Source organism: Rhinolophus ferrumequinum, chromosome 22 (assembly GCF_004115265.2).
Source record: "Rhinolophus ferrumequinum isolate MPI-CBG mRhiFer1 chromosome 22, mRhiFer1_v1.p, whole genome shotgun sequence".
Lineage (NCBI taxonomy): Eukaryota > Metazoa > Chordata > Mammalia > Chiroptera > Rhinolophidae > Rhinolophus > Rhinolophus ferrumequinum.
The window spans coordinates 41,022,328-41,033,594 of NC_046305.1; the positions used below are offsets into that span (position 1 = coordinate 41,022,328).

General features: G+C 41.6%; 1 protein-coding gene across 1 annotated transcript; it reads right to left on the bottom strand.

Annotated features, from left to right (window-relative positions):
- Window positions 1-1,555: 1,555 nt before the first annotated feature.
- On the bottom strand, window positions 1,556-7,546 carry HENMT1 (HEN methyltransferase 1). Its single transcript, XM_033093754.1, has 8 exons — window positions 7,500-7,546; window positions 6,717-6,809; window positions 5,243-5,365; window positions 4,615-4,727; window positions 3,812-3,946; window positions 3,375-3,554; window positions 2,569-2,746; window positions 1,556-2,014 (listed from the first exon to the last, which is right to left on the bottom strand). The coding sequence occupies exons 2-8, from the start codon at window positions 6,735-6,737 to the stop codon at window positions 1,622-1,624; spliced, it is 1,143 nt and encodes a 380-aa protein (XP_032949645.1). The 5' UTR covers window positions 6,738-6,809; window positions 7,500-7,546; the 3' UTR covers window positions 1,556-1,621.
- Between the last annotated feature and the right edge of the window lie 3,721 nt (window positions 7,547-11,267).

Consider the following 11,267-nt stretch of genomic DNA (forward strand, 5'->3'; position numbering starts at 1 on the left):
TACAAGAAAAATCTGCAGATAACTGCCTCCTATATTATTGCCACACAGTGCGGTTTGATTCCTTAAAGCAAAGTTTCTGTTCTTGATGCTGCTATATTTACAAAATAATGTAGCCCATTCTGGCAGTTTTTCCTAGAAAAAAAGAAACATCTGCCCCCCCCCCCAAAAGGCCACTAGTTCTTGTAAAACTTGTGGTTAATTGGGAAGAAGCAAAACTTTGATGGTTGTCTAACTGGTATCAAAATAGACATTTTATCCACTGGAATTCTATGAGAAATGGTAGGCAGGCAGGGCTGCTCACTTCACAACACAGAATTCAAGATGCTTGGAGGGTACACCTTTCCTTTAAATTCTGTATAGTTCTGAATTCTTAACTTTTACAGATTTTTGTAAATTAAATTTAGATTATTAATTTTATAGACTATATCATCTTGGTTCTAACAGATAAATAAGGAAGTCATGGGGTAAAAATTGCAGAGGCCTAGGAAGATAAGGACAGACATGGCTAACCTCCCCAACCCCTACCCAGCCTTGTCTGTCCTTAAGTATATAAAGCTCTAGATCATAGGCGTTCAGGAGGGAAAAAGTAAGTACAAAGGCAGGGGTGGGGGACAGCATCTGATGGAGCAGTCTATGAAATTTAAGGAGAGAACAGCTGGTTACCATGTGATTGTTCTCTTCCAGAATCCCTTCTGTCCCCTCACTTCACCAAATCCACTTTCCATCTACTTAATGGCTAGATGCCACAATGTCCTTTCTCTTGTTACTTGGCAGAAGAGCAACAAGTGGACAGAGAGACCCCTGATTAAAAAACGACACCTCTAAGCTTCCCTCGTTGTAAGGTGTGTTAAGAGACAATCTGGTCAAGTAGTTAAGTGGCAAACCTTACCAGACAGCCAACACCCGTTCCTTTCCTTCCTTTTTTCCTTTCTACTGCATTGGAACACGCAAGTGGTAGCTAAAGTCAAACATCCTTCTTTGTCCCTGAGGTACATACGAAGTATAGAACAGCCCCAATACCTAAGATGCAGAACTGTCATGTCTGATCAGCTTACCTCTGCACTTCCATTCCTCACTGACAGGCAACTGAAAGAAATGTCTCTCACTTAGACCACTTTCCCCCATTACATGAAGCTGTACCTCTCTCCCTACCACCACAATCAGTTCCAACCAGTATTATAAGCTGCCAGAGAAGAGGGTGCTCAAATACCATGGACAATTTTTATATCATGAGGAGACTTCTATTTTCTTCAATCACCTGCGTTCCTGTTTTATATGATGTTTTAGGCTAAGATTTAAAGGTTAGAATTTAGTCCAAAAGAGGCAGAGAATCCTAGAGATTTTAAAGCTACTCTTACCTCCTTTACTCAGGGAAAAGGCAAAAAGCACTCTATTTGATAATTCAATTTTCTTTAAAAATTTTTAATGTCACTCAACATGTCGCTCCAACACAACAAAGCAAGCATACTATAAACCAACTCTCTACAACCCCCCCAAAATAAAGCATATTTAAAAAAACAAGGTTACATAATTTCAAAATGAAAAGTTACCTGAATTATGACTACACATTTAAATTCTAAGCCCAACTACTGCTAAGACCCTGACCTTCAGGAAGGATGGCTCACTCATCATGCAGGTCTACCTTCACTGCCGAACCATCGCGGTTCAGTTTCATCGTGTCAGCAATGAGTGCTCTCATCGTATCTACATTATCACATAAGCGGTTCACCTTGGGATAAGCAAAGAGTCTTTCCAGAGGTACATAAAACTTATTTCCAAAACTGAAAGGTTTGGGAGACTTCTCTATGTTGGTTTTTTCAAGTTCTGTGAAGACCGGTCCAGAAAATGTGATGAGCCCACTGTCACTTAACCGCTCAGATGCATCATCCTGTAGTATCTTCAGACTTATGACATATCCACGTCTCAAGCACTGGACTTGTCGGGACACCTCATTTACCAATGCGTATTTGCGGACTTCTTTTTGCTGTAAACTCGGGTATGAGATTGAATAAACCTAAAGGGAAAAAATTAACACTTGGGATAGAGGGAAAATTTCAAAACCATTAGCAACTTTACCACAATAAGAATTAACTATATGTACAAATGTCAAACCCTACTAATCCATAAATGCCGCAATTATCATGGGAGTCAAACTATTGAAACATAGGGTAAAAAAGAAGTGTTGCTAAAAGGGAAATGTGTCGATTCTTCACTATATATACCTCTTGAAACCAAAAGAATCTGAGAAGCTTGGAGGCTCAGTTCCAAGTCATTTCTTGAGCCCAGCAGTGAAACTGCTGGGTGGTTTCCTCTTTCCTGCCGATCCTAACGCATTACAAAAGTGGAGTTTGGGGCCCAAACGGCTAGTAGTCTGAGACTCCAGCACATCATTTGTCTTGTTTTAAGACCTGGCAAAAGGCCAGGTTATGGGGCATGAAGGATTCTTCTATGGTCAACCTCAAACAAGGTCATTTACACTTTTCTCTACAATGTGGTCTCATAAAAACAGTTCACCATCCTAGTAAATGTACTTCTTGTCCTAATAACAACCTCCCAAAGAATACTCACCATTTTGTAAACATATTCATCATGCTGCCCTGCAATGCATGATTCAGTTGCCTTTGCTCCAATTTTCCGGAAGACCCCTATCTGGGTACAGTACCCAACATTCCCAGCTCCTGCTGGTGGTTCTCCCACGCCAGTAAACTCCACGGAGTAATTGTAGAGATTTGCCACATCTGAAGCCCTGAAATCAAATCAAGGAGAGCAAGTTTTTCTAAACACTATTGTTAAAAGATAACTTCCAGTACAATAGAACATGAAAAAGACAACAAAAATTCATGATGATGCACCACATAATGCTTCATCATGGGGTTTGCTTATTTCTCTAAGGGGTATTAAGGCAGTGACCAAGTTTAATTAATCACAAAAATATGGAGGAGAAAAAGGAAGTTGCAGAGCAGAGCGTAGGGGTGGACAAGGACACAAGGGCTACAATCCCAACTCTTACTTGGGTTTGGAATTATGCCAGGAACATGCCAAACCCTGGGGAGATGCCCCTGGAATGGGCAGGGCAGGAGGCTCACCCCCGCAGCCCCACGCAGTTCCCTCACTTTCGTTTCCTGATCTCCACACCAACACTCATGACACCTTCACATAAAAAGGTTTGCCTGCATGAGACCTAAGAGAGCAAACTTCCCCATTTATTTTGCCCAGATATGGTGGTTCCTTCATGGTATTACATGCTGAGTGGCACTTTGGAAATCAATTTTATTGGAATAATTTCAGTAATGTATAAAGACTTACTTCACAGGATTTCTAAACTTCAGTGGGGTCCCCAAAAAACCCAAACACAAAAACACTTCTGAACTCACCAGGTCTGAAACTGCTTTCTGTTCCACTCAAATTTGTGATCGGAATCTCTTAAGGTCACTGCTGGAAACAGGGGATTGAATTCCGAGTTTGGTGTGCTAATGACAATCATGGCTGGAGACAAGTACCCAAATACGACTTGAGGAAAATCGGCCAGATCTCTCGGCTCCAGATGTTCTACTCTAAAATGGTTAGTGGGAGACAGAATAAAATCTAGCTTCATTTGCAAATATTTTACTAATTGCTTTATCAAAACAATTTCTATCTGTACATTGATTTACCCCTTCTTAGAATCGGTAAGTGAGCAAAAATAGTCTCATCCTTCCCTTCGCCCATAGTAATAAGCCAGTGCCACTGACAGGCAACTGAAAAATAAGATTATATTAGGATGCTGAGTTTACTGAGACTAACATACAGTAGGAATCAGTTTAATACTTACAATTCAATACATGTTATTAAGTCAAATCCAAGCAAACGAGAGTCTCTCTCCACAGCAGAACCATGATACAAGATAATAGACAAATTCAGTTCCCGGGGACTTAGATAATCCCCAAAGAACGGAGACAATCCACACCTGCAAAAGCATTATTGTAGAACTAAGGATATTTGAACACAATAATTCTGTTTAGAATTATCTCACCAACTACAGGACTCTGACCCCCTGATAATTATCTTCTACCAACACTGGCATGTCTGACATGGCATGATTTATGAAGCACCAGGCCAGAGTGTAACTTCCTTTCATGGGAAACTGGCCAGTAAGATTTTGAGTATTTGATATTGTTCTCATTTTATTATTTTTGGCCTTCCACCTCACTTTGTATCAATGATTTTTCAACTTTTTGTTAGTTAGAAGAAAAAATTCTTGAAACAATCAATACATACAGAAGAGATTAGAGAACTGCTCTGCTTCAAATTGGAGGAGGCAGCCTGGGACTCTGTTGTAAGTTACCATTGTGTCCAGCAATTAATTAAATTCTTGCCATTTGAAATTCAATTTGCAATGCTTTGACTACTATAATGACTTAATTGAGGCTACTTTCTACACTGGTAGAAACACAAAGGAATTATTCAATGTATACAGCTAATTATTATGGCATAGTCATTTGGTGAGCCTGAGGCTCTCAAGTGTGTGTAACATATAACATATTTTATACACTGTATAAAATTGACACTTCCTCTATTATACTAGTGCCCCTAGTTTTAGAGTAATGCACAATTCTTTCAGAAAGTAGGTATTACCTTTGCGATCCTATTTTATCTTTATTGATATCTACTCCAACAAGCAGTTCAATGCAACTGTGGCATTTAAGTGTCTGTATTAGCAAAGCATTGCCACAGCCCAAGTCTGCAACCTGTAGATGAGATGGAATGTATTTCAAAGACATTTATAAATAGAAGTTAAATGTGATCTAAGACTTTTTGCAGGAGTGGGTATCAAAAAACCATAAAGCCATTTGGAAGGATATTTCTGGCAGAAAAGTACAGAAAAGGAAATTAATCTGAGACATTTATAAGCCTGGGAGAAGCCTGTTAATGTCTCATGTTAACCAAACTTTGGTCAAGCTTCTCACCTTTCCCCAAGCCCGTAAACTGTGGACTGCCCTCAGCCTTTACTCAGGGTAACACATTCTACTCTCCAATAACACCAACCCTTTACCCCACTTCGCTCACCCAGTTCTTTCAAGCTTACTTTGCTCTTCTCTAAAAAACCCTTTTTGCCCCAGCTATTGAGACAAGTGTGGATCTTGGTCAATATTCTCCCTACTGCAATAATTCCTTTCCCTCCTTGCAATAATCTTTTTGAAGTCTCTAATTACCTGACAAGACATTTTATAAGACAGTCTTATGTTTGGAAAGAAATACCTACCTTCTTGGGTTTATGTTGATCCACCAGATTTTTAACGAAGTTGTATCGCTGTCTGTATAACGGAGGGCTAAACTGAATTATCCTCTTGATGGGAACTTGAAAACCACCAACCGAACTACTGCACTGAAAGTTTACAAATAAGGTGTTCTAAATCATGCATGACTTCCAAGATTCAGAAAAAGCTGCTTTATTTCCCCCAATCACTTTGTAGAACGTACTAGCCCTTCAACCACCTCTGTCCTAAAATTAGGTGACAATGCATTTCCTCCACAGTTCATCTAAGTCTCCTCTCTTAAGAATCTGGCTTGGGGCGGCCGGATGGCTCAGTTGGTTAGAGCATGAGCTCTTAACAGGGTTGCCGGTTCTATTCCCACATGGGCCAGTGAGCTGTGCCCTCCACAACTAGATTGAAGACAAGCGGCCGCTGAGCTGCTGGAGGGGCGGCCAGATGGTTCAGCTGGTTAGAGCGCGAGCTCTTAACAAGGTTGCTAGTTCAATTCACGCATGGAATGGTGGGCTGCGCCCCCTGCAACTAAAGACTGACAAGGGCGACTGGACTTGGAGCTGAGCTGCGCCCTCCACAACTAGACTGAAGGACAACGACTTGACTTGGAGCTGATGGGCCCTGGAGAAACATTCACCAATAAAATAAAAGATTCTGGCTTTATTCTTTCTATAGCTCAGAGTCAGTTGAAGGGGAAATTACTTATGAATGCATTTAACAATTACAAGCCTCTGAGCCAAGGTATCTTTAGTGAATTGCCAAAGCCAGGGATCCAGGTGGGTAGGAAGTTGATAAAGTCTCTCCTTAACCAAACTGAAGTCAGGCTCCTTTGAGTCCTATTCTAACTAGGCCTCGACCTGGACCCCGTTATGTCTTTCGCCTGCCTAGACCAGTTTTAGCAAAATTCCTGCTTAAGCAGTACAGAAAGAATCCCCTACCCTGGATCAAACTATCTGATCAACTTCCTCATCCCCACCCTTGATAGGTGATCACCTTGGCCTGCCTTCCTTCAGCAAAAACTTTGTTAAATCCCTTTAGCAAGAATCCCCACACCCTTGATGTTCTCTTTTGCATCCACTGACCCCCTCACTCTGCTCATAGCCTATAAGTCCCTAGTGTTTGTTGTATATAGAGTTGAGCCCAATCTCACCTATTGCAATGCTCTTATTGCAATAGTCATAATGGTTCTCAGAATTTTTCTTGAACATGACCCCGTTAGAAAAAAGGAATTGACTAATCCCTAACAGCAGCTATTACTGCTCCTAAATACCAGTATTATAAAGGAGTACAGTCCAAAATGCACTTAATACTTATCGTGCTGTCCAAGAGAAAATATAAGCCAAATATGCAACTTTCTTGTAGCCTATTTTTAAAAATGTTTTTGTAATATCTTAGCAACCCAATATATCCAAAAATTGCCAGAATAACTCTTGAGAGTCATACAAGCAGGTTCGGAAGGGCAGCAATTACCTCTTTATTGTTCTGTTCCATTTTGTTTCTAAGTTTCGTTGAAACAAAAACGCAGAGGTATCCTTCAAGCTCTACGAATCAGCAATGACTCGGCTGTAAATACAAACATCAGTTATAAAAAGCCTATAGGGGTGGCCAGTTAGTTCCGTTGGGTAGAGCGGGGTGTTAATAATACGAAGGGTGCCGGTTCATTCCCCACACGGACCGCTGAGCTCCGCCCTCCTTTAAAACAGGCCTGTAGAAAATGGCTGCCGAGATCAACAGTGACGGGAGAGAACGGGCTTTCTCCCCTCACTTCCCCTTTAATCCACAGAATTTATTCAGTACGTATTGTTTCAGACAACAGCCAAAAGGCTCAGGAAATGTAAAGAAACTTCACTTTGCCAAACCCAGCGAAATGCAATGACACACTTTCCTTTTACTGTTTAATTTGAAACAAACGGAACAATCCTGTCAATTTGACTATTTCAGTAAAGCCCTCGACCTCATTAAAATTGCTTGCAATGACTCTCTCACACGTGGTCAAAAGGGTATTTCGAGGGAAAGAAAGTGTCCTAATAATTAACAAACTAAAGAAGCTCCATCTATCCAATTCACTGACGGACTGGAACTTAAGTTGTGGTTCTCTATTGCACGCCGGTCTCTATCAACTAGAACTCAGTCTGAAACGTAGGGAACATGTCAACAGCACAACTTTGCGAGTTATTCTCTTAACTCGAATCCGAAACCCCCCTCAAGCGAGCCAACGTTACGGTCCGGAGCATGAGTCGTCGCATTTCTTACGCGTCGAAACAGCCAAGCCGGGCGCCGCCGCCGCATTTAAAGCCTGGTCCCACCCTTGATGGCTGCGCATGCGCGGTCCCGCCCCGGGACGTTACCGCCCCGGCCACACCTGCGCCGTCCACACGTGCGGCGCAGGCTCTTTTGCGAAGCTACGCCCTCAGCCCTCCGCCTAGGCCCCCCGAGCCCGGCCGAAGCCCAGCCCAATGGCTCCAGGCTCCGAAGCATCGGTTTTGTGTTTCCTAACGGCTGCAGCGGCACAAGGCCCGAAGCCATTTTCTAGCCGCTACTGTTGGACGGAGGCGTCGCCGCACCCCGCGCGTCCGCAGGCCGCGAGCAGGACGGCGAGCACCGGCGGCTGTTGGCGTTCGCGTCAAAGCTGAAAACGGTCCCGGCCCATGGAAGGAGGCAGGAGCCGCCTGGCTGAGCGCGAGCCTGCCGGCGTCTAATATTCGAATCCCTGCCACTCGGGGGTCCCCAGAACCATCCACAGCAGCCCTAAGGGTACTCTGGGTTACATAAAGTTGGTCCAGTACATCTGAGCTCTGAAAGAAAAACTTACTTTGGGCTCCCAAAACTAATCAGTAATTTCTGCATCCTTGGGACGCAACGGTCCTAATCTCTTGGGGAAAAAAGTCACAGTATCAGGTCCTCCTTCAGCTGTAGATGAATCTCTGCAGGTTGAATCAATTGACACTTTATAAGTCAGTCCTTGTATGTGATGAAAGACTTTAAGGAAGGAGAGAGGAGACGCGAAGCTGTCCTTTTTTGGGGGGGGGGGCGGAATTCAGTACTATTTTAAAAGACACAAAAGCTGATGTTTACTAATGAATAACCCATTAGTATAGCATAAATAATATGTTGGAACTGTATTTTCAAATATTTCATACCTACTATAGGCAAAGCACTGCTACCAAGATTGGAGTATCACAAAATTACAGTTCTTGTTTTGGTATTTGGAGGAGTCGAGTCTCAAAAAAATGTAACTCGAGGTAAGCTTCACTCTTTGAGAGGTTCCTATTGTCCTGGAGAAACTAGTTTAACAGACCGTCTTCATTAAAAGAGCATAGTACTTGTTACAGATTATGAATTTACATAGAACCTTGAAAAATTAAATGAATTCCACTTCTGGGTATTTTTTAAATTAATTAAACGAGGCCATTAGACTAGGATGGCTCTAATACCTTGGCAGCCTGCATAAGCAAATCCAAACCTAAGGCTGTGACTGCCTCAAGGTTAAGAAATGGAAACCTACAACAACCAGTCACAAACAGCCACCTAGGCTTTCCCAAATAAGGGACCCCCCCTCTAACACTCCTTAAGCTATAGCCAAATAATTTGTTTGCTTTGCTTTGACATCTTCCCTATAAAAAGTCTTTTCTCTACTTCCTGACAGTGGTTAGGAGCTACCCTATTCAAATTGATGTTTGCCCAAATTCTTAAAAATGTCATTATGCCTCAGTTTATCTATTAACAGTATACACTCAAAAGAATTGAAAGCAGAGACTCAAACAAATATTTGTACCAATATTCACAGCAGCATTATTCAGAATACCCAAAGGTAGAAGTAACCCAAATATCCATTGATGAAGAAATGGATAAACAAAATGGCATATACAATGAAATTATTTAGCCTTAAAAAGGAATGAAATTCCTACATAATACAACATGGATGAATCTTAAAGACGCTATGCTAAGTGAAATAAGCCAGTCACAAAAGGAGAAATACTGTAATGGGAGGAGGAGGAGGGAGGAAAAATAGCTTTCAGTAGTTCACTTTTGTGGATATGTGATTCTAGTCCTATTCATTGTCTTTGAGGTTTTTGTTAACCTACCTGAGAACTGGACAGGATCCTGACTTCTAGTTTTTCTCTATTATCTGACTCTTAACATTTCTAAATTTCTCCCCTTCCCCTTCTGACTTGGAATCACTAAGAACAAAAACCGCCCTTTTCCCAAATCCCTAAAAGCTGAAGCTGGACGGCTTACTATAAACTTGAGAAAAATCATCACAACAGTTCATGTATGAACAACCTTTGTGCCTTTTGTTGTGTGGGCAACTCAGAAAGTTCACTGGAACACCTATGACATTACCAGAGGCATTCAATCTGCAAACCAGGAAAATATCAGATGGCCACTTCCTCTCCTCACTCAGACTGAAGTTGCTTCAAGCCCAACATCTAGAAATCTTGACTAACTGCCCTCTGTATTCGAAAACTGAGTTTATAGTCTATTCTAAACCTTAACCTTTCTTTTTCTTCTGTTTCCATAGAAATGCTTATTAAATACCTGATAGCTTGCACCATATAGGCCTAACTTTGGGAGCCCAACTGCCACACCACCTCCTGAAATGAGACACAACTTTAACTTAACTGACTTATTCCCAGGATTAAAAGACTGGTTCAACGAGCTATAAGATATGGAATAATCTACCAACTCAGCTTCTGGACTGTGAAACTTATTAGGAAGTTTCAAAGGCAAGAATGAAGGGTAGCTGAATATGCCACCCCAAAATATGTCTCTGGGTCATAAGGACTGTTTTGAGCTAATTATTTAAAGAAACAGCAGACACAGGAGAAACTCTGAAAACACAGTAGAAGTTACCCTTTTGTAAAGGAAATTTACATTTATAAAGGAAATCTCCATTTTTAAGGGTGTCTTCTCTCTATACCAGGCAGAGAAAGATGATTAAATCACAAGAAATCTTATCAATGGAGAAGACACTGATTCAAATCTGCAAAATAAATCTGACCCTTGCTTTTCCTGGTAACCTCCTATAACTGGCCACCCCCAACATCGTTCATCTTTACTGAGGATGATATTTAAGGTGGTGACTTGGACTTTCTGGAGAAGTTATTCATTCTTCTTGGGTATCTCCCTTTTATACCTGAGGTATACATGTTAATAAACTTCTGTTTGTTTTTCTCCTGCTAATCTGTCTTTTATTACATGGAGTCCCAGCCGAGAACTCAGAAGAGTAGAGGGAAAATTACTTCTCCCCTTCAGTATGATTTCAGTTGTATGAGGTAGCTAGAGTAGTCAAATTCATAGAGACAGAAAGTAGAATGCTTGTTAGAGGCTGCGGGTAGGAGGAAATTGGGAATTATTATTTAATGGAAGAGTTTCAGTTTGGGATGATGGACTAGTTCTATAGATGGATGGTGGTGATGGTTGAACAACAATGCGATTGTACTTAATGCCACTGAACTATAAACTTAAAAATGGTTAAGTTTTGGGCGGCCGGTTGGCTCAGTGGTTGGAGCACACTGCTCATAACACCAAGGTCGCCAGTTCAATTCCCACATGGACCAGTGAGAAACAATGGCTTGAGCTTGGAGCTGAGCCACTGGACTCAGTGGTTAGAGCACAGTGTTCAGAACACCAAGGTCACCGGTTCGATTCCTACATGGGCCAGTGAGCTGCGCCCTCCACAACTAGATTGAAGACAATGACTTGACTTGGAGCTGAGCTGTGCTCCCCACAACTAGATTGGAAACAATGACTTGACATGGAGCTGATGGGTCCTGGCAAAGCACACTGTTCCCCAATATTCCCCAATGAAATTTTTTTTTTAAATGTTAATAAGTGACTTCTACAAGATTCCTGAATCTAGAGTTTTTGCTCTACCTGGTAGTTGACTTGTTTATAAATTTGAATTCTCATGGCCATGCTCCCTCTCGAAATTTGCCTATTTCATCATTCTGCTGGTCTCCTATTGTTTCAGAGACTGAAAATCATCCTTGGCTTGACCAATTTCTGCCCTTCCCACAA